The 23820-nt window shown below is 42.3% G+C and overlaps 1 protein-coding gene across 2 annotated transcripts in view; it reads right to left on the bottom strand.

Annotated features, from left to right (window-relative positions):
• The window catches only part of WLS (Wnt ligand secretion mediator), a 134771-nt gene that overhangs the window by 24244 nt on the left and 86707 nt on the right, over positions 1 to 23820 (bottom strand). Inside the window, 3 exon segments of one of the 2 annotated variants that reach the window (NM_001132468.1) lie at positions 1311 to 4277; positions 15724 to 15877; positions 22537 to 22620. In NM_001132468.1, the coding sequence (NP_001125940.1) occupies positions 4168 to 4277; positions 15724 to 15877; positions 22537 to 22620 (348 nt within the window). In that variant the 3' untranslated portion in view covers positions 1311 to 4167. 2 annotated transcript variants of the gene reach the window in all.

Raw genomic sequence — 23820 nt, 5'->3', positions numbered from 1 at the left:
CCATGGTTACCTGAAAATAGGAAGAACGTCTACGATAATGGAGCCACAAGATACGTGCACTCTTTACTGTAAAGATCACACAGGAATTCTAGTTTATAGATTCCCCAATGTTACCATTCAGCCTTTGGGAGCCTGATTCAATTTGAAAGAGTAGATAAAATATAGTTTCTAGAACTGACGAGGTGAGGATGAGACCCAAGACCAGGGCGTGGCCACTACCATATGAACACTGGGAGGTCCTCCAACCTCCCCTGACATTTCTCTTGAACTTCTCAAAGTTACCTGCTGGGACCCCAGGGGTGTGAGTTCCAAGGGCCCCATCAGCTCTGAGATTATAGGCTGAACTCAGGCATCAGAATTGTTAGAGCTTTATCTCAGTTCTGAGAAGTGGTTAAAACCACCCTTCGCAGTCACATGTAGAATCACTTATTTCATTACTATGGACATTTTCTTGTAGGAACAATACATAGTGAAAATCCATTGGGATAGCCAACATAAAACTGATTTTGTTTTCAATTTGATATAACAATTGCATTTTATTTATTTCTTGTAAGTATTGGTAAACTTTCTTATTTTTTAAAAAGAGACACCTGTAAAATTGTATACTTTTTTCCTATAATATCCTTTAAAGCTGCTTGAAAAATGTTTATTATGACAATGTATAAAACTGGTATACATGGCCAATAATAAATTTTTTCTCTAATAAAAGCATTTTCTCACCTCTTGAGTTTCCACTTCTCTTCCCACTGATTGAAATGTGTTGCATCCAACCTGCATTCTTGAAATGGAGACTTCATTAGTGAAACTCCAACACCCACTACACATCGGTGGAGAAGGCAGAACAGCCAGGGGACATACTGCAACCCCTCTCCTCTGGACCTCAAGTTTCTCCTCCACTGTCTATTTGTTATTTCTCTCCTGTCTCAGGATGAAAGTGTCCTTTCACTCCTTCAGTGCTAACTCATCTTCATTGTACTCTTGGTCCCAAAACTCTGATTTTGTTTGTGGCTTACATTAGCTCCTCATCATCTTTCCTTCATGGCTGGATCTCACCCTTCAGGTTTACAAACTTAGTTCACTTCCCTGCGGACTAAAAAACACAAGCCTCCACTTTCCTCTGGCTCCTCTCGGAGCAACCATTCTACCTCTTTCCTTCCTATCACAATTGCCCATTGACTCTGCTCCACTTCTGTCTACCTTCCGCCCTTGCCACTTAAGAAGGTCACACACATCCAAACCACCAAATCCAAGAGACTTGGATCCTTAAATGTTGCTGAACCTCCCAGGACATCTAACGTTGTTTTTTCGTCTTTTTTCCTTGTGAATCTGGTTCTTTGAAACCCCACATTTCTCTGATTTATCCACCTTATCTTCTTCGCCTTTCCTATAGAATATGGCCATGTCTGGCTCACCACTCTTGGTGGCCATCTGCTTGATGTTTTGCTGCTCTGCCCAGTTGTCCTTCTCCCTCTCAATGGTGGTGGCTGCCCAACCTCCTGGACCCCTCAGTTCTAATTGTTAGCTCATTTCCTCAAAGAGATGGCTTTTAAAACCTAGCCCAGGCAAACCCAAACTCATCGTCTTGCCCACTGTGCTAGATCTTTTCTGATTGTTTGCCCAGTTCAAAATGGATTCTCCATTCTTTGGAGATGGACACCGATCTATAAGGTGGGCCCCAAGCAGCCATTTGACCTGAATTCCTGGTCACAGGTGACTGGCACAGGGACAGCCACCTGCCTAAGGCTCCTAGTTTTTAAGTGAGAGAAACAAGAACTGGATAAAGACTCAGTAGTGAATGGTACTGCTCTGAGAGAAAGGTGCATGGATTCCTGGTGCTAGGGGCCCTTAGAGCTGCCCCACTTCCCATCTTCCTGGTTAATTCAACTCTTCCATGGATCTCTCATATATGCTAGGAAAGTTCTAGTACAGTCTCTCTTTTAGCTAAGCTTGCTAGAGTTGGCTCCTACTTAGAAAATTTTAAGTAGTGGATCCACTGACACTTGTCATCCACTGAAACCCCACCATTCCCTTCCCCAGCAAGGGCTTGAAATTTGACTCTCATCTTACTTTCTGTGCAACCCACATCCAGAACATTCAAACTTTGTGCATTTTATCTCCAAAATAATCCTCTCCTCCAAGTCCTCTGCTACTGTCCTGCTTCCAGTGTCTGTGATCTCTTTTCTGGGCTTGTCTAGCCTCTCCAGGCTCCAGTGATCATTCTGATCATATCACTTCTCTGCCTAATATCTGAGACTAAGTCTTGTAACTCTTACCACAGCATTAAAAACCCTTCTCCATCTGGCTCACAGAGGCACAGGGCTCATCATCTGCTATTTCCATTCCTATGTGCCAGCCAGGCCTGATCGCCGACCTTATCCAAACATTGTCCACGCTTTGCATCTTCTGTGATTTTTGTACTGCTGATCCCTTTGCCCTTTGGCTCTGATAAAAATCTTTCTTCTTTAAGGTCTAGCTCAGGTCCTTTTCCTAACCCAGGGGATAGAGAAACGTTCCCTCTATCTTCTGGGACAGGAGTTCCCTGCTAACTGGCTCCCTTTGATTCCTGGCACTGCAGTGGTTGATTGGTAAATGGATATTGAGTGCACAGGATTGTACACCATCCAATGGCCACCAGGTTAGGAAAAAGCCTAGAGAGAATAGCCAAAGTCAAAGCATTTTCTACTGTCACTGCTTACTACGCTTTAAGCCTAAGTCAGGAAAATGCAGGCTAGGGGTGCTGAGTGGTGAATTACATGGACTGTGCCCCAGACCTCCAGACCTCAGTGTCTGAAAAACAAGTTACTCATGAAACTGGTTTTAGGCTCCAGGAAAAACACATTTATGTGGCTTGTTGTTCATAAAACACTTCCATATACATGAACTGATTGAAATTTTCACTGTGACCCCAGTAAGCAGTTTATCAATATAAGTGAGGAAATAGCCAGGTCAGATGTAAATCACAGACCTTCGACAGGAAACAGTGTTCTTTCTCTCGGCTATCCCCAGTGCAAGTGTTAAAATACAATGAAAAAGGCTACTGGGGGAAGTCTGAATAGGGCAGGGGACGGCTCTGCTTCTAAAGCACGTGATGTTTTCCCCACCTTTATTGTCACACATATGAGCATCCATCGCCAGCCTAGGGAGGCTAACCACACAGGACAGAAAATGTCACCCTTTCTCCAGGAATAGATATTATCCCCAAACACTTTGATTTGATGATAAAGTATATTGGTTTTTCAGAAATCTATTTCCCCCATCAACTCCCCACCCCCAGGTTCAACCTGGAAAATAATCTGCATGCATGTGTATGAGTTTTAGCATATGTACACATATGCATATACATACAGGTTTATTTAAATGATTGGATCTACACTTTTGGAGGCTATTTGAAGTATCTTATCAAAATAAAATGCATTTTAAGCAAGAGGTTCAAAAAGCTTTTCAGACCCAAAGGTCTGAAATACAGTAAATCTTACTTGGGTAGTTTAGCAAACATTTTTTAAAACCCACATCCAACAGATTGGTTAGTATTAGATACACAGATTTGGTTTCAAAGCTGAAATACCCCTCGTGGAATAAATCTTCTCAGGAAATTCAGTTATTTTATATTATGCCACAGAACAGGGACACATATCTATTGACAACTTAAATATTAACTCAGTAGGCTACCTGGTGACATAAATAGGAAAAAAAACAGTGGTCATGGATTAGGAGTGAGAAGACTATGACACCAGCCTACCTTGGACTGGGACCGCAAAGGATGTTAAAATCTATCCTAGAATTTAAAACAGGAAAAATGTCAAATATTCCACTCCCCATTCAGCCCAAACCATCCCCCAAGGAATACACACCCACCCCACCCCCACATGAGGTTTACTAACCACCTGCTACTGATGTTACTATGTCACTAATTAACAATGATCACAGAAAATGTGTCATACCAGAGTTTTTGTTATCATACACAACGCATTAGTGGCTGCAGGAATCTTCCTCCAAAAGCTACCGTCAGAAGGCAAACTGACAAATGTCCATGCCGCTGGTCCAAGAAACCACAGCTAAGAGCCACGAGGCATTCATTTGTACATTGAGCTCTCTCTGGCATGCTCCCCACTCTAGTTAGAGGGGCTGGGGTATGGAGAGACCGTCCCAGCCGGGCGCTGCAGCCTCCTACTCCTGGGCCTCCTTGCGGGTCAACTTGTAGATCTCAGTGGGTCCATCCACATGGGTGATAGTGGTGGTGAGCTGGAGTTCTTCCCCACTATGGACACCCAGATCGCCTGAAACAGGGTTTTTGGTGTTAGATGCATTCAAGGAGGAAGGAGAAGCAAGCTGGGGTTCATCTCATGGACAACTGCTCTGACGCTAGCCCTCTTTGACATTCTGAGCACACAGAGACACCTAGGGCACACAACATTCAGAACAAGGACTAACTCCAAACCTGTTCACCTGGATTTTGCAGAACTTTTTAAAATATCATTTTTGGCTCCCAGATGACAGTCATTAAGATACATGAGTCAGCTCACTGCTGATATTATTCATAGTAATCATTAACATTTAATGAGCATTTACTTTGTGCCTGACGCTATTCTAATCACTTTGTAAGTGATCTTCTTTAATCCTCGCAGAAGCCCTCTGAAGTAGGCAGTATGAACGTGCCAGCCTTACAGATGAGGAAGCTGGGAGGTAGGCAAGGTAATTGTCGTGGGTGGAGGAGCAGGCCCACGAGAGAGCTGGCAAAGGAATGTCTGATGCCAAGACCAATGTGGTGGGCTAAACCAGCATAACACACCTCCCGACGGATGGGTCAGTCAGGCACCAACACATTTGCTGTGAATAATTTACAAAATAGGAGCCAGGTGCAGTGGCTCAGGCCTGCAGTCTCAGCTACTCGAGAAGCAGGGGTAGGAGGACCGCTTGAGGCCAGGAGTTTAAGATCAGCCTCGGCAACAGAGCGAGACCCTGACTCTAAAAAAAAATTTGTTTTAATTACCTGAGTGCAGTAACTCACACTTGTAACCTCAGCTACTCAGGAGGCTGAGGCAGGAGGATCACTGGAGTACAGTGAGCTATGCAGTGAGCTATGATTGCACCACTCACTCCAGCCTGGGTGACAGAGTGAGACTTTGACTCTAAAAAAATAAAAAAATAAACTACAAAGCATCTATGTCACGTGAAAGCAAATAAGACCTGCTTATATCTATCCATAGATTGGTGAAGGAGCCATATCTAACACATCTAGGAACAATGAGGGGCTTTATTCTCCAGGAAAAAAAAAGTGCCAGAAACGTGCTGTGCATTTCCTTCTGCCCTCAGGATTGTCCCAAGTGTTCTGAACTCATTATCAGTGGACAGTGTTCTGCTAAAATGGAATAATTTGAACTTTTCTAAATTAGTAGGAGCAAAAAATTTTCTCTAAGTTAAACCTCAAAAACTGTACTACCTGCCATAAGACAAGTGAATGTATAAACAACAAAGGGAAAATGGAAAACGCAACCATGCTCGGTCCGACTGTGTGTGGGGGTGCACGTGTGCACACATGTTTGTGGAGAGGGGTGCTGGGGAATAGAAAGTTAAACTTGTGTCAGTGATTTTTATATTGTGCACATATCATATGATATGTTTTCTGGAACTGAAGTTTTTCTAATTTAAAGCATAGAATTAAGTAACTAAATGCTGTTTTCCGTTGAAATGCCATACCATAACTTAGAAGAAGCCTTGGCCCTATCCTTAGGACTAATAATCTTATCACTTATTTAAGAACTGCTGGGCATCAATGAATCTGGTGGCCTTAGAACCCCAGAGGTCACTCCCACCCACTGGCCCAGCAGGCTGCTTGGCTGGTTCCCTTCACGTGTGCCACGCAATATTAGCTTCTCATCATAGACCCATTTCTCTGTGGCTGCACAGCAAAATCAGTCCTATTATTAAATACCACCCTGTAAGCTCTCTACCCAGTAGATTCCCTGGCCTCAGAAGCAGGCTCATTGGCTGCTGCAGAGGACTGCTGAAGACATTTGGGGCTGTTTTGGCAAGGTTCTAATCCACAGGACTATGGGTAGAGAAGGCATTAAAGGGGCATCAGTCCAGCCTCCAGCACATCCACATTCATCTGCCCTCAAGCCAGAGCATAGATGCCAAGTAAGGCTGGTGAGAGGCTTTAGTTGGGCTACTTTGGGCCAAGCTGAACCACTACTTGTACAGTGAGCAACTACTCCCAGGCCAATAACTTGTATTCTTACTGCTGCAACATCTAGTTCACACCTCAGTCAAGCACAAGCAGTCTAAGCTTCACATTTCTCAGTCAAAGCTATTTCTGGATTTGCATATCTGGGCTAGCCATCAGAACTTCAAAGCCAGTTTCATGATCTGCCTGTCTGTGTGAGTCATCAAAATTTCAAAGAGAGTCCTGACCACCCCAGTGGACCCATTAGCCCTCATAACCATTTACCCAAGGAATCCCTTTCCCTGAGGACTTCTTAGAAATAGACGCTAGAGAGTAATTCTACTCAGGCTTTGAACCAAAGATGTTAATTATTTAAACTTAAAATATGACTCCAATTAGCAGATCCTAGAATATGCATATGATCCTACAGGTCACTTGAAAAAACAGCCAAAATTGCTTTGGCTTATTTAAATGGATACCTATGTCATAATGCTTATCACATGCCTGACACAGTTCTAAATACTGTACAAATATTAATGCACTTAATTCTCATAACAGTCCTCAGACAGAGGCACTATTATCATCACTCCCATTCTGCTGATGAAGAAACTGAGGCACAGAGAGGCTAAGTAACTTGCCCAAGGCCCAAGCTGCTAAACAGTGTGTGGGATTCAAATAAACAGGTGCCAGGATGCAGGCTTTCAACTTTTGGGTTCTGCTGCCTCTTCTTAAATATTCAAGTTTCCAACAGCCAGTGAGACTGCCAGTGAGGTATGAACTCCACACGCAGAGCATTACAGTTAAAAATACCCACATACAGCCAGGTGCGGTGGCTCACATCTGTAATCCCGGCACTTTGGGAGGCTGTCGGCGGCGGATCACTTGAGGTCAGGAGTTCGAACCAGCCTGGTCAACATGGCAAAACCCTGTGTCTACTAAAATTACAAAAATTAACCGGGTGTGGTGGCGCATGCCTGTAAGTCCCAGCTACTCAGTAGGCTCAGGCAGAAGAATGGTTTGAACCCAGAAGGCGGAGGTTGCATTGAGTCAAGATTGTGCCCTTGCACTCCAGCCTGGGTGATAGAGTGTCTCAAAAACAAAACAAACAAAACAAAAAACTACACATAAAATAATTTGAATAAATTGTTTAGCATATTTACTTTGCTTTTGTATCTGATAAATTTATAGCATATAAATCAGTGCACTGACAGGAGAGCTGTTATTTATGAGTATTGGCCATATGCACTGTTAGGGGTTTAACATGCCCTGTATTTCCTTGTACGATGTGAAGCTACTGTGGCATAATTAATTTCTCTACTGTGCTGTTTGAGGACCCAGATAATGGGACTCCATGCACCAAAATCTATGTTTCACATGTGATTTTACTGTACCTTGAAGGCCAACTGTTCTCCCTTGGGGAATGGGTGTGTGAACGTGGCAGTAACATAGCACGAGTGGAGATCCCCCCACTTGCCTCCTAATTCCATCACCTCCTACTTCTGCCAAGGTCTTGCTCCATCTGTTAGTTCCCCCCTCTCTTGGCGCCTGCTGCTCAGTGCACAAACATGCTCAAAAGTCTCTTCCCATCTCAGACAAGAAAAAACCCTTCTGAAAATGTGATATGTGTCTTGGGGTGAAAAAGAGTGAGAAAGAAAAAAGAAAAGAATGCTTTAGTTTGCAGTAAATTTCTCTCCCTGCTTATGATGTCAATTCACAGCTCATTAACAATTAGATGACGGTTTATTTCTTCCTAACCTTGTGAAATGAGACTAATCTCTGGCATAGATTTCATCCCAAAGGACTACAGCAGTGCATCCATATGTGTGGAGTCACATCCACAGGTGTGTAACTGCTGCTTGGTTGTAACTGCCTGGAATGCCTAATGAGGATGAAGAAAGCCACATGCACTGGAGACAGCTTCTTAGGACTGGCAGCATTTTAATGACAATTGTTTGTGTATTTGTGCCCACTTCAATAAAAATGACAACTGCTATTCTCATTCTGAGGATGTATTACAGATTCCGAGAGAGATCGGAGGTACCACTAGATGTCTTCTAATATTAATAAGGACTAACTACTTCCATCCTCACCACTACCAATGCAAATTAACACCCCATTGCCCAAGTGTGAAAGCCAAGGAGCTCCCACACCATGAGTTCATATTTGTTCTCAAGGTCATACACAATGTGTGCTGGAGCCAAGATTCCAAACCATCTGTGTCTATCTCCAAAGCTTATGTTCTTTCCAGAACATTCATGACCTATCCTTCTTTGTGGAATTTTCCCTAGGCCCACACCAACCTCTCTCTTATTCAGCTTCAAAGCTAAGTTCAAATGATAACTTTTTGTAATGAAGTCTCTGGTTCACAGCAGAATGAGAAAAACAGGAAAGTGTAGTATTTGTAAAGCCAAATGATTTTCATGCAAAGAACTGTTTACTCTAAGAATATGTCTGCCTTACATTTTTGGTGTTAATATGATTGTTATGTTAAAGAACAAAATAGTGTGACTGGCGCAGTGACTCACATCTGTAATCCCAGCACTTTGGGAGGCAGAGGCAGGAGGATCACTTGAACCCAGGAGCTGGAGACCAGCCTGGGCAACATCATAGAAAGATCTTAACCAAAGAAAAAATAATAATAAAATGGTGAATGGTAGGTTTCTTTTTTTTTTTTTTTTGATGGAGTCTCGCTCTGTCACCCAGGCTGGAGTGGAGTGGCGCGATCTCAGCACTGCAACCTCCGCCTCCAGGGTTCAAAGAGATTCTCTTGCCTCAGTTTCCTGAGCAGCTGGGACTACAGGCGCATGCCACCATGCCCAGCTAATTTTGTGTGTGTGAGTGTGTTTTTTTTTTTTTTTTTTTTTTAAGTAGAGACAGGGTTTCACCGCATTAGCCAGAATGGTCTCGATCTCCTGACCTTGTGATCCACCCGCCTTGGACTCCCAAAGTGCTGGGATTACAGAGGCATGAGCCACCGCGCCTGGCCTGTTACTTTCTTTAAAAAAAAAAAAAAAAAAAAAACCCAGGACAGTGTGTGGTATATAGTAAGTGCTCAAAACACCCACCAAAGATTTGCCTGGTGCAGGCAAGGGCAGTTCCTCTGTGCTCTGCATGGCTGGGTCTAGACTAGCATATCGGCACTGGTGTTCTTCCCCACTGGCATTTAGGAAAACACCCTCAGTTAGAAAACAAGTGTGCCTTGGGATAGCTCAGCTTTGAGGATCCCTTCTGGGAGATGGGGCAGAGTGACTTTGGTGGACAGGGTTAGGAACCCTGGGTCCAGTTGTCTTTCAGTGCCTGTCAACCCCAGAGGTCATTTATTCCAGGCTTGGAGCAAGCCATCGCCCATGGACCTCCAAAGCACCTCGTGACTCTTACTGCCAGGCAGTAACTGCAAGTGGGAGAAGAACACAATAAAACTTATTAGTTTGGGGGTAAAATCTTGGTGTTATAGGCTGAATTGTATCTCCCCCAAACTCTCAAATTCATATATTGAAGTTCTAACCTCTAGAACCTCAGAATGTGACTGTGTTTAGAGATAGGGCCTTCTTAAAGAAGTAATTAACAATGAGGTCAATTGGGGATGGGCCCTACTCCAACAGACTGGTGTCCTTTGAAAGAAAAGGAGAATAGAATATAGATATACACAAAGGGAAGACCAGGTGAAGACACAGGGAGAAAGTATCCATCTACAAGCCAGAGAGAGAGGTCTCAGAAGAAACCAACGTTGGTGATACCTTAATATCAGACTAACCTCCAGAACTGTGAGAAAACAAGCTTCTGTTGTTTAGGACACCCTGTCTGTGGTATTTGTATAGCAACTCTAGCAAACATTTAGGAAGCTGAAGGTTCTTCCCAAGAAGGTAACTGAGATGTCCCTATCATGGTGGGGTGACAGGAATTCTAAGACTCAGAAAAAATGATTTTAATTGACTGGGCCAGTCAAGGTCAGGTCACTGGCACAGCAATAGTCCTGGGAGAGGCAGGGGGCAGAAGACACCAGACTACAAACAGCTGAGCAAGGGGTGCCAGGCTGGTGACGGTCCATCACTTGGTTCCCGCCTTCACTGGGGAATGGGGAAACACTTTTAAGACCTGCTTTAGGGTCTGGGTCCAGCCCGTGTGACAAGACCAATCCCATCAGTGCTCACAGACATCAAGAAGCTCAGCTGGCCATGGGCAGATCATCTAACGTACAATCAGGGGGATGGCTTCAATAAAAGGGGGCAACCAATGTCAGGGCCTCAGGATTTAATCCAACCCTTTACTGAGGCAACAAAGCCAAAGCCATCTTTCCTATGAAACAAGGGGCAGGAGACCTCAGAAACCTCCAGAAGTAAAACTGACATCACACAGTAGCTAGCTGCCAAGACACGGAACCAGTGTTGCCGCTTTTGCTCCCCGCAGAGTGGGTGCATTAGACAGAAAATGCTTAGTGTGAACAGAAATAGGAGGGAATGGTGGCAGTGAGGGCATCTTGTGTTCCCTCTGCCACAGTTATCTAGTTGGGAATTCTGTGTCTCACTTCTTTTTTTAAAACATTCCGACAAGAATTTTATAATCAAAAGAACACAAAAATCAAAGCTATTATCAAGAATTGTCTGACTTCATAAGCAGCTCCAACTTCTTATTCCCACCTGAATTGTGTTTGAGTGGGTTTGGACAGTTTTTCATGTGTGCAGGGCTTTGCTGCTGGAGCCCTGGGAGGTGGTATTTTTGCTCTGAGAAGAGGGTTCACTTTAGCCTGCTGCAATTCATATCTGCCTGGGAAGACATCCAGAATGATTTACAAATTGGTTATGGCAACAGGTAAAAAGAACAACTGTCATGAAAAGGCAGCAGTGGCAACAGCAACAGCAGCAGCAGCAGGACAGAAAATATAAGTGTTCCTTGAAGAGAAAGTAACTAAAATATCTTTGCTAAATTTAAAAATCTACATGTGCACATGTGTACGTGTGTGTGTACACTCAGACACACATATATGCATAAAATGATTACACATATAATTCTATGTACATAAAAATAAAATGATTAATGTGAATGAGTTTGCACATTCACTGCCGCTATAGTCCACCAGCCAATAGGAAGGAACCCAGGGGAAGTCCATGAAAGCCTGTGGCTATAAAGAATGTGGCGCCACACTCCCGCAGCACCTATCTGCGGGTGAAAACACTCCAGTGTGGAGTTGTCCTGCCACCTTTCAAGAGGTAGATGAGGAAATCTTGTCCCCCAGATCAGGCTAAAGACTCCTTGAGAGCAAGGACTATGTCTCTGTCACTCCTTTGAGCTTCACTTCACTCCATCTCACTCAAGATGGCACAAGGCTAAGTACTAAGGAACTAAGGTATGAGGTATGAGCTAAGTACTGAGGTGCTCAGTGCTTCATTTGTAAAGGGTCACTTTCTGATCCATACTATGAAAGAGAAACAGAAATACATGAGAAAATGCTCTTTGGAAAGTGACCTTGTCTTGAACCTGTGGCCCACTTTGTTCTTCTCTGTCCATTCTATGACCAAAAGAGAGAAGAAAAAGTCTATCGTGAAATGCTCAATGATTCCATTTCCTTCCTACCCACTTCTACTTCCTCCTGACACTTGGCATGTCCCTCCAACTCACATACCAAACAACCTCCATCAAAGATTCTTTCCCTTTTCTTATTGCCTTTGGCATCAGAAACTGCTTGTCTGTGCTTCATCCAGGATCCATCTAACAAAGGCTGAAGCCCCACACACCTGGGATTCACTCTCTGTAGCGAGAGATCTGAATTCCTAGCTCTGAAGCTTCAAAGCAAAGGAGAGAAAGAAATAGGGAGGGAAAGGCCAAAGCCAACTTAAAAATAAAAACTTCCCATGAGAATGGAAAAGGAGCATGGGAATGCTGGAGGTGGAGAAGGAATGCCATCCAGAGACTCAGAGAATGTAAAGACACACGTATCCTTCCTTGCAAGAGTTCATCTTTGAGGTTTCCACGTAATATTCCAAACTAGGTCTTTCCAAGGAACTTTGAAATCTTGGCAAACGCTCCGTAATTCCTAGGATACATTGTGTGATCTGGTGGCAGATGAAGAGATGAAAAGTGAAACAAAATAGAGAAGAAAAACGAGCAGAATGCCCAACATGGAAGAGACCCCTTCCAAATGCACAAGGTCACAGCACCATGCCAGGAAAGGGAAGGGCTCACAAGCTGCCAGGGGTTCCCAGGGGTGCTGGGAAATCACAGATCATGTTACCAAAGGAGAACTGCCAAATCTTATGACTTTTGTGTTTAGGATCAGCATATGGTCCCCAAGTAGTTTGCCCACTAAATTGCCTGAAGAATGTTTTTTAACAGAGGTTCTACTTGGCATTTCACAGGCAGGACATTTCTTTATGACAAGAGCCTTTTTTTGCCTATTGAACAACATTTAGTAGCACCCCCTAGAATCTGGACACTAAATGCCAAAGGCATATCCCAGTTATAGTGACAAACCAAAACAACTGTGAACATTTAAAAACATCCCCTTAGCAAAGGATTCGGGGGATATGACCTCTTGTTGAGAATTATTTGCAAGTTTTCCATGAAATTACAGATCAAGCTGTTTTCAACGAAAAACTCTGATGAGGAAGAGTCAAGTGCTTTTCTCAATTGCAACATTTCGAGCCTAGGAGAGTGGCTACTGTGTAGGGTGGGAAGTCCTGATGATTAGGAGCTGCCTAATACCTGGCTCAAATCTCAAGAATCTGTCCAACATGGTGGTCTATAGTCATACTGCCTCTGCAGGGTTGGCCATGGCTCTGAGCTCCCACTTGCTGAACAGTGTTAAAGTTGGACACATTCTCACCAGTGTTTGGAAATCCCTTACCTATGACAGATATAACTCCCTGGGCTGCCACTTAGTGGCAAGAGGTGTTCTTCTGCCCCTTCCCTGCTAATGGGAAGAAAGACAACCACGGACTTTCTTTTCTTCTTTTTTTTGAGACAGGGCCTCCTCTATCACCCAGGCTAGAGTACAGTGGTACAATCATGGCTTGCTGCAGCCTCAAACTCCTTGGGCCCAAGGGATCCTTCTGCCTTAGCCTCCTGAATATCTGGGACTACAGGTGCCTGGCTTTTTTTTTTTTTTTTTTTTTTGTAGAGATGGGGTTTCACTATGCTGCCTAGGCTGGTCTCAAACTTCTGGGCTCAAGCAGTCCTCCAGCCTTGGCCTCCCAAAGTGCTAGGACTATAGGCATGAGCCATCGCACTCAGCCTAACCATAGAAATTTGTAGTTCAAAAGGACTTTAGGAGATCACTTACATTTGGGAGCAGTGGTGCAGAGGGTTAAGTGGTTTGCCAACAGTCACACAGTAAAAACAACAAAAAGAATTTATGTACATAAAGTGCTGTAGCACACAGTCAGTACTTGATAATTATTTCCCACTGGTATTATCATTCCATCATCCAGGAAGTCCAGCCATTGCTTTGAGTGGTATTTCTCTGGAAGGTAGCAACTCTACCTACTCACATCAAGGACAAGGCCACGTGGTTTCCTTCAGTGTCCCCCACAGGATGACCATGGAATGAAATCAAGATTCTTGTCCACAAGCCCAGCAGTGCTTGCTGCTCGTGTTGTGGAAGTCCACTGCTTGACAGGCTGAATGCTCCCATTTTCCACGTGTACAGTAAAAACACCAAGTGGTGTTTTTACTAGAAATGGAAAGGAAGAAGGCTGCCTAGCTCACAAGCCTTCTAGCAAAGCAGTCAGTCAAACCAAAGTTGGGCAGGGGGTAGGTAAGTAAATATTCTGTATTCTCACCTCAGACCAGAGATGGGCTTGAAACTGACTGTGACAATATGTCTACTCCAAAGAGGTCAAGGGGTGAAGGAAACTCATGTCCAGCATGCTCTCGCATGGACATGGCAAATATAGGATGAAGACAGACAGTGGCTGAGACCACTCCACGTCCCTTGATCCCCAGCACAGATGCCTTCCTCTCCTGCTCCACCTTCATCTCATCTCTCAAGTTACTACCCCCATCCCTTCTCCCCACAAGATCACTGAAGGCTAATCTAGAACTCTTACTTCTAAAGCATTAATTCACTCAACATTTTAAAAGTATCCTTAAGAACTAGTCCTTGCCCTGAAGGAGTCGATGATCCAGCAGGAGCATAAAGGCACAGATGACTCATCTTCCACCTCTACACAATGAATGTCATGTGGAAAGTAGACTCATGATCCCCTAGGCATATTCCTTGGGACAACAGTTTCAAGAGATACACTGCCTAAAGAAAGGGTGCCAGGGCCAAATGATCTAATAATTCTGGAAAATGCTGTTACCACCCCCTGCTTCGTAAACACTGACAGTACAAATTAATGTACTAAAGGCATTAACATGTATTGCAGTGAAAAGCCTTATTAGTGCTGATCAACCCAATCATTCTCAAGCATGTTTGACTACCTAAATTTATCAACATTTCATGGAGACAATATTCCATTGAATGTCATTTGCTGGATTCTAATTGGGGTATTGGGAATAGGTGTTAAAGAAGATGCTGCATTTTGACTGGGCCCAAAAGATGAGTAGAATTTCATTAGTCCCAGATGGAGGCAGAATGTGCAATCCACTCATGCAACACACACTCACTGAGTACTTCCTAAAAGTGAGGCCAACTCTTGGCTCTGGGGGGGGCTGCTACCCTGGTTTCCACTGCAAGGCAGAGTGAAAGGCACTAGAGCACTAATTTGAGAAAGGGCTTCCTATATTTGGGGAATAGAAGTACATGGCTAGAGTAAAGCAGGTGTAAAAAGAGAAAGAATGAGGAATAAGGCTGAAGCCAAACAGAAAAAGCATCTATTAGATCAGTTGTTTATCAGGCCACCTGTTACCTGTTAACAGCACTGGCCTAGACAGTGTTAATCATTTCTGTCTGCTGTGGCTAGTGAAGAAACCTTGAGCAAGATCTTCCCTTCTCTAGGCCTCAGTTTCTTTATCTATAGAATGACTGGATTCTCTAAGGCTACCTGCAGCATCCACGTCTCAGTGCTCCGTGATTATAAGACATAAAAAGGCAGCACATACCAGCACTAACGGACAGGAAGATTCTGGGGACAGGAGAATAGCTATTGGTTTAGACATACATCAAAAAATCACCTTGAAGAAAAATGAGCAGAAGAAAAATGAAGCCTATTCCATCTTCAGCTCTCAGGGCCCAGACTCCCACCACCTGATATCTTAGGATTCTGCTTCTTAAATGGGAAGAATAAACACATGGCATAGTTTCCAAGTCAATTGCGCTCAAAAATGTAAAGAAAGCAAATTTGACTCTTGTACTACAATCAAGACATATTTTAGACTAGCATGCAATATTCTCAATGTATTTTAGAGATTTAAAAATGAGGACTTAAAGAAAGATCTGGCTTGTGTGGGCTTTTTGTCTTATGGCTGAGTCCCCTGGGTGCTCATTCACCATCTCCCAGTGTGAGGAGTGTACTTGGAGGGAAAGTTTCACTGGGCATCTCAGAGCTTTAGCCATTTAAATCTTGTAAAGACAGAAGCCTATTTATCCTGACTTAAGCTGTTCTAAAGAGACAGAAACTCACCATTGGACTGGTCTTCTCCATAGTTTTTATGGGATGGTGCATACAAGAACATCAGAGCAAAGACATACAGGTTCCACATCCCATAGATGCCCGTGAAAAAGGCACTGTTCACTTGGACTGTGACGCCACCCCATTTCCAATGGCCTTCCGTTACCTGTGGAGAAAGGATGGTGATATTCAATTGAAACAGAGAAGAAACAGAAGAAACATAACACCAATAAAGGAACCAACCAACATGAAAACCAAGTCTCTTCTACATATGGGAAACGTGAAGGGCCATGTAAGACTCCATCTTTTAATCTGAATCATTTTGGTATAAATTAAGGTCAACTGAAGATTCTCTAGCTATCTGTCAGGCACAGTCAGTGGTCCTTACGTTGGCTACAGATTAGTATCACCTGGGGAGTGTCTCTTCCTAAAAACAGCAATTCATTGCTATCCCTAAGTTAAACAAACTGTGTTTGAGCCCATCACTTATTCACAATTATAATTCCTCCTCTGCTGTCTGTCTTCCCAGCTAGATGTCAATTCCCTGTTGGCAGAGACCAGTTCTCTTCGCTGCCATGTCTTTAGGGCCTGATGCACCATAGATTAATTCAAATCCAGTGCCTACCACTCACTCTACTTAATGTAAGACAAGATGAAGACTCCAAACTTCAGAACTTCAGTGTCCGTATGTGTAAAATAAAAGCTTGCAGGTTATTGAAGAGAATTAAGTAAAAATATTTCTAGAAACTGCCTGGCATACAGTAAACACTCAGTAAATATTAGTTATTTCTATAACATCCCTCGAAGTAAGCCACTCAAGAAGATAATTATGAAGCTTTCATATGCTTCAAAATTCTGCAAGGGATGTTTTGAAGCTGCTTTTGTCTGTGTTAATGATTTGGTAATTGTCTTAAGGGCTGCTTAAAGATATATGGATTACACTAAGAACTGTCAACAGAGCTGCTGAGCTAAGTGACTAATTTGCGCCAGCTCTGAGACAAATGAAATGATTTTGACCACTTCTGCTTACTACAGGACACTTAAAATGGAAATAGAAGAAAGTATTGGATAAATGTTCCTTTGACAGCTGAATGAGTCTGCGTTGTATAAACCTTCTCTAGGAATCACTTTTAAATTGTAAGATGGCAGGCTGGATTGAAATGTTAAGAACTTTAACAAGCAGGTGGATTTCATTGCCTGTTTATGATACAGTGGGTCTGTGTTCATTATCTTCTGTATAATCCATAACCCACTTGGGGCCCTAGGCCAAATTAAGGTCTAAGTATAGGTATTTTCTTCTGAAAGACCAGGAGTGTCAGTTAACCACATTAACCAATTATAGACTTAGCAGTTTTAGTTTGGCCTTGGTGATACATAATTCTTCACTTTTTGTGACTCATAAACAAACCACCATTATGAACTCTTAGTTATTTTGGAAAATAATGCATTTTATATAAAATGCCCAGAAGTGTTTTTTGGTAAAGATGGATTTCATAATCATTACTAATTTTAGGACAATGTGCCAGCATTCAAGCTACTTAGGACTTCTTAGAAATGTCTCCAAATGTCGCTCTTCTTTCTTTTAAGTGCAGAATATACTAACTTTATAAAAACTATATTACTTAGAGCATCTTATGATGATTTTTGTTGCATATAATGGAAAGGAAAAGAAAGCATTAAGATAGTTTCCAGAAATACATGTACCTGCTGTCATAACACAGAGAACTCTTCTGTATGTGATTAAGGAGGGGAAGCTAGGCTGTCACCCATCCTAGCTGCAAGAGAGAGTATGGCAATATGGCAACTCTTCTACTCTGTTAAGGCAGTGGACTCTTCAGCTCAGGGAAGGGCCAGTAAGAGACCCTATTCCTGCGACAGAAGTTGGAAATACTCAGTATTGACAATTTTAGTGACATTGATTCTTGCTAGGATTGACATGACTGACTCATCTAAAGAAACACCAACCTATGTGCCTTGCACACAGTGGTGCTCGATAGATGTACGGTGAATGAACAGAGGTAAAGTACAGGCATGTGTAGGGACTCCAGGACAAATACATGGAGGTAGAAAGTGGAGACGGATAGAACCACTCTTAAAAGTACTTGACTGAAAAGTAAAGACAAAGTATTGCAGTCCACAGCAAGTCATAATAATTGAATTTAAAAGTGAGAGGAGATGCCAATGTGTGACAAGTATTATTCATTTAAAATATTGCTTTCTGTTATACTTACTTAAAATAAGTGGTTAACACAAATATTAGCAAAGCTAAGATTCTTTTGTATTCATAACAAGGATAAGTATATTTATTCAATGCTAATGATGTGCCAGATACAATACTAAACCTTTTACATGAAATGCATTATTTAGTCTGATTAATGACGCTGTGAGGTAGGCAGGTAATATTTCCATTCAACACATGGGTAAACTGTGGCACAGAAAGATGGAGTATCTTGCCCAGGATTGCTCTGCCAGAAAGCCATGGCTCTGACTCCAAAAGAAGGGATTCTTAACCATTATACAACACAAGGGTAGGAATGTTATCTTAAACAGGGGTTGATCTCTGAAGGTGGCACATGTTCTGAAGGTAGCACATGAGGCAACGGCTGTGTAAGGTCAAATTTCCTTTTGAAATTCACTTCATTGCCCATAATGTACACTGCAAATACAACATACACGCACAGGTTTGTATATTCAAATCTGTATAGTACGCACTACGTATCCTGGACATAGTAACATATGGTATGAACTGTATATATAAACAAAATAAAAACTTACAGTAGAACCACTGGAATGAAATGTCCACAGTATGAGAGGCACACACCAAGCCTGACAGGAAATATCAGACTCATGCTCCCATCTCGTACTTGCTCTGGGACACATGCACATTGTTTAGAGTGGAGTTGCAGAATTACACACCCTACTGAATGTGCAATCTGTAAATGTGGTGTTTCCTGCTGTGGGCAAAGAGTTGAACTGCAGAAATAAACGGTATAGATAGTGTAACTCTGCTCTTTGGTGGCTGGCTTGTTTTTCCTTCTCCTCTCCCAATTATTCATGCCTGAGACATCCTCAGCTCTGAGCACATTCCCACCAATATGTACCACAATGAGCAGCCTCAAAAGAGCAGGCCTGGTAAATCCAAAATCTTACTAATGCCAAGGCGGAGGTAATAGTCTTCCGCCTTTTAACTTTGAGAGAAAAATCAGGTAGCCCCAGCACCCCTTCCGCCAAAACCTCCCCCCGCAAAAATCCCCAAATCTCACCCTCTGCATAAGTCTTATTTCTAAAAGTCCCTGTTTTTCCTGATTTTACATTTGAACAATTTACTTTTGTGTGAAACCACCCAATTATACCCCTGGAGCCAAGTGAAGGTCAAATCCCTTTACACCCAGTAGTCTTGACAACCAACATTCCACTTAACAACAAGATTTCCAAATCCCAGACACAGGCTCTCTTACCGGAAACATTTCCTCTGTAAGTAACAGAATGAAGTGATCACACACACACAAAAGAGCTGGGGACAGGCTCTCTGGGAGTTTGCTGCATGTGGCTTGACCTGAATGTCAGGCACCTGGGGGTCCCCTTAATGAAGGTCGGTGACCTTCTCCCCTGCACTGCACTTCTGTTCCCTACTGCCGCCACCTCTAAATGGAACGCCTCTTTCTTTTCCAGAGGGAAGGGGCTGAAATACCAGACTGCGATGTACCATCTCTTGGTTGCTATGACTGAGGCCATTAAAATGGCAGGCATTAAAAGACTGCACCTCAGTACCCAGCTACAAAGCCTCAAGGTCACTGCATTCCACAGCTTCCCGTCGCCTTTCATTCCTGGCCTCAGAGCTTCAATATCCTGGCGAGATCCCCTCGCATTATATTTCATGAGGCTTAAATGCAAGCTCTCCCACAGCAAGCCCGAGAGTATAATGGGGGTTTTAATACATTCCTTTTACCTAAGGCTGGGATCCATTTCAAAAAGTTACCCAATAGGTTTCCTTTCAGGTGAGCTCATTGCTCTGACATTCCAAAATGACATTAAAAAATAAATCCTCTGATGACTATATTAATACAGTACCTGGGACACTGAGAGTTATGCTGGAAAACGTCTTAGATGTCTATAAATAAATCTTAGAAAAAAAACCCAGCAGGAGGAATGTGAGGAGCTAATGGAATTCAAAAGGCCTCATTGCTACCCCCTTAGAGTTGAAATCCACTCCGGGCCGACTGTCGCAGCAGATATAAAAAGCCAGCCACAGGCTGAAGCTGTATTAGAAAATACCGAGGCAATAGAATATTAATCTTTTTCTCCAAAGAAAAGCCACAAACTATGCTCCTTGGAAGATGGCTTCCTTTGCTATAAGAAGTACACTAATTAAACATGTACAAGGTTAAATCCCGGCAACATGCAGCTGCTTCAGGGATCAGTCCTTCTTGACTTCAGGTGGAAGGCACTCCCTGCAGAGGCAAGACATACATGAGGCAGTGTGGGGAGAATGACGTCAGCCTCCCAAACTGGCACAAGGACCTGTGTGTGGCCTTAGGACCAAAAGCGTCCTTCTTTCTGCTTTCCTGAAAACATATCTTGAAATTGCCTTTTATGCCTCAACCCATCTTCCTTGAGATTCTGTTTCTCCAAGGAAGTGCTCTGTGCCCTCTCAGCCTTGCAGATCTGGCTGTGTCAAGTGCCACTGTGCACTACTGAGGGACTGGAGGAACTGAAAAGCATTTTGGTTATAGGAGGGAATAGCCACGGGAGAAGTCAGGCCTCAGACACTCTTGTTTGAATATGGATGTTTGAGCCTTAGCTGGTAGAATAAAAAACTCTTTCAGAGTTTGAAATAGTTTTACTGCAAGTGGAGTGGAAAGCGAAGTCTCCAAGGTTTTATAAACAACCTGATACAAACACAGCAGTGTTATAGGTCAAAGCAGATGTGGTGAACAGAACTTACAAAGACATATATGTATATCAGTTTTATTTTTTCCATGTTCATTTCAACCTCAGCAGAGCTAGCAACACTAACACTCCCCAGTGGCAGAGCCAACAACAGGGCTCTAGAGGCTCCAAACTTGGGGTCCCCTTGGGTGTCCTTGGATAGAATTCAAGGGGTCCATAAACTAGAATAGAAAAAATTATATCTGTATTTTCACTAGTCTCTAGCTGAAAGCTAATGTTTACTTCAATTATGGATGTAGAAAAATCCCTATAGTGTTAGTACTACTGTGATTTCCTCAATAGAAATCATGATATTTTCACATCAATTACAGTTGTAGATATAAATCTGTAATATACCTGTAGCATCTGTTTCACTGTAAATATATATTACATATAATATATAGAGATGATTTCCCTTGAAATTCAAAGTATTTTATTTTACTTATTTGAAAACATTCTAAGAGGAGACTCGTAGCCTTCTTTCAGGTTGCTAAAGGGGTCCATATACAAAAATGGTTAGGAGTCCCTGTACTAGGGACACTTCCCAGCAGAATGGAACAAGTCGTGTCCTAAGACACTATCTGCACTGCTGAAATCCTCCATTTTGGCTAAATGACAAAGCACTGGCAAAAGAGTCAGAAGGACTGGGTTCTGATCTCTAACTTATCGCATGTCCTCCTTTGGCAAGAAAGACATTCAACCTTCTTGCTATTCATAAGAACACAGCTATTCATGCTTACAATGTGCCAGGTGCTCTGCTAACTACATTTGGTTGCCACAATGATGGTTCAGTCAACAACAGACCACATGTATGATGGTGGTCCTGTAAGATTATAATACCATATTTTTACTGTATTTTTCTATGTTTAGATATGTTTGAAATACACAAATACTTACCATGGTGTTACAATTGCCTGCAGTAGTCAGTAGAGGAACATGCTATACAGGTTTGTAGCCTAGGAGCAATAGGTTACACCATATGGCCTAGGTATGTAGTAAGCTATACCATCTAGGTTTGTGTAAGTACATTCTATGATGTTCCCTTAATAAGGAACTCACATAATGATGCATTTCTCAGAATGCATCCCTCTTTGTAAATATTACTTCCTGTAATCATTACAGCAACCTTCTGTGGGTCTATTGTAATATTTATTTTGCAGATAAGAAAATTAAACCTTAGAACTGTTAAGTAATCCATCCACAGTCCTATCCAGCTAGAAAGCAACATAAATGAAAACTTTCTCCAAAGCTATTAGGTATCATATTCCAGCAAGCTAGGATAACAATTCCTGCCCTACTTACCTCGTAGGATTTTTGTGACGCTCAAATGAATAATAGATACATTAGATTTAAACAGTACTTCCCACCCTTCAAAACAAGTTATGAATATTTTAAAATTATTGTTATTGAGATTTTCAAGTATAGCAAAATGTTGAGTTTTGGAAATAACCAGTGAAAAGACAAGATGCCATCAAAGAGACTTTTGAATTACGTTTCATATTTAAGTGGCAATATAATTATTACAAGGAATAGCTGATGGACTGTATAAGGATCTATGTTAATGCTAGATAAAAATGGAATCAAATTTATGCTTGTTAGTGTTGTGCTACAAGGCTTGATAAGTTTTTCTCATAAGTAAATAAAATATGTGCCCTTCAATCTGGCTGTAGGCTTTTAATTTATTTGGAAACTTTTATCTCCTACAAGGTTTTATGGAAAGAGAAAATTTAGTCCATTTGGCCAGGTGATATCAAGACCCAGAAAAATATGGTTTGACCAGCTGTCCAGAATTATGGCCTCTCTGCTCCTTTCCTCAGTGGCTCTATCGAATTTCTGTGCAGGGTAGAGGGACCTCTGCAGAGACATTCTCACCTTGACATCTCAGGGTCCACTTACCTGACTAACGATGAAGAAGATGACAGTCATGGCAGCGCAGGCCAAGGTGATAAGCATGAGGAACTTGAACCTAAAAATTAGCCCCTATTAGAAAAGAAAGAGTAGTTTAATACTCCATCAGCTACCAATCCTTTTCTCACTATTTAAATCTATAAAAAGCTTAATTTTAAAGAAATCTGTAAAACCAAATCCCTAAGAGTGACAGTAAAATGGTTTCCCATAGTAATATTTCTTCTGCAGAGGTGAGTGTGGCTGAAAATTTCTTGGGCCAAGTATTTCCTATGTTCTTATCACTCATAAAGCAGCAATATGAGAGCCTGGGAAATTATATTCACAACACGTCGTGAGGCTGCTAATTTCCCTGCTAAGCTGGTTATGCTTCTCTGCAAGGGTTCAAAGTTACCAAATCCAAGTTTTCTGTGGTTGTAATAAAATTCTGCTCCAGTGAACAAAAAGAAATGTGCATATTAATCAACATGAAGTGGATTTGGTTGAATTTTCTCATGTCACTCCAGCTCTGGAGACAGGCAAGCCTTAGAAAGTGCCTGTGGTTTCCTAAGAGCAGGATTTAAGAGAACCTGTGTTTCAAAGAGGGAGGCCTATTATTCAGGGGCTCTTCTGTGCAGATCGACTGCATATAAAAACTCTGAGGTTCTGTAGTTTCTGCTTCTCTTTTCATATAGGAATTAGGCTTGTTTCTCCAAGGACAGCCACTTAGGCATGAACCCAAGGGATCCCTGATAAATCAAGGATGTGTTGCTTGCATTAGGGATTTGAGGATGTTAAGTGTTTCTCTTGAATGATGAACATAATCTATAAACAGATTACTGAACTCTGTCTGAGTGTCTGCTGGATATTTTAGGGGAATGTGGCCTGTTAAGAGTCTGGAAATCAGATCACATGGGCTAAACCCTGTTTAATTACAGGACAGGGTTGATTCTGGGACAGAACTTTGACTAAAGCCTCATCCCAACAAAATCCCAATTCTGCCATAGTCCAATCTCCCAGCTAGTATGTAACCTACATTCCATCACCAAGCTGAAGAACCGGCTGAACAAGTTTACCCATTACTGAAAATGGAAACACATTTGTACCACAGAAAACACCAAGATTTAGGCCAGCTAGATGCTTCTCAGAGTAAGATTTGGCCTCTAATTTTGCTCAGAGATCCCACATGAGAATCTCTCAATGTGTATTTCAAAGTAAAGGCTTTCCATCTCTGGGGTGTGTGTGTTTACACATCAAGCGGAAAGATCAAGCAAGCACCAGTTCCAGAACGAGCCA

Source organism: Pongo abelii, chromosome 1, assembly GCF_028885655.2.
Source record: "Pongo abelii isolate AG06213 chromosome 1, NHGRI_mPonAbe1-v2.0_pri, whole genome shotgun sequence".
Lineage (NCBI taxonomy): Eukaryota > Metazoa > Chordata > Mammalia > Primates > Hominidae > Pongo > Pongo abelii.
The sequence above is the reverse complement of the archived record's forward strand: the minus strand, read 5'-3'. Positions and strand labels throughout refer to the sequence as shown.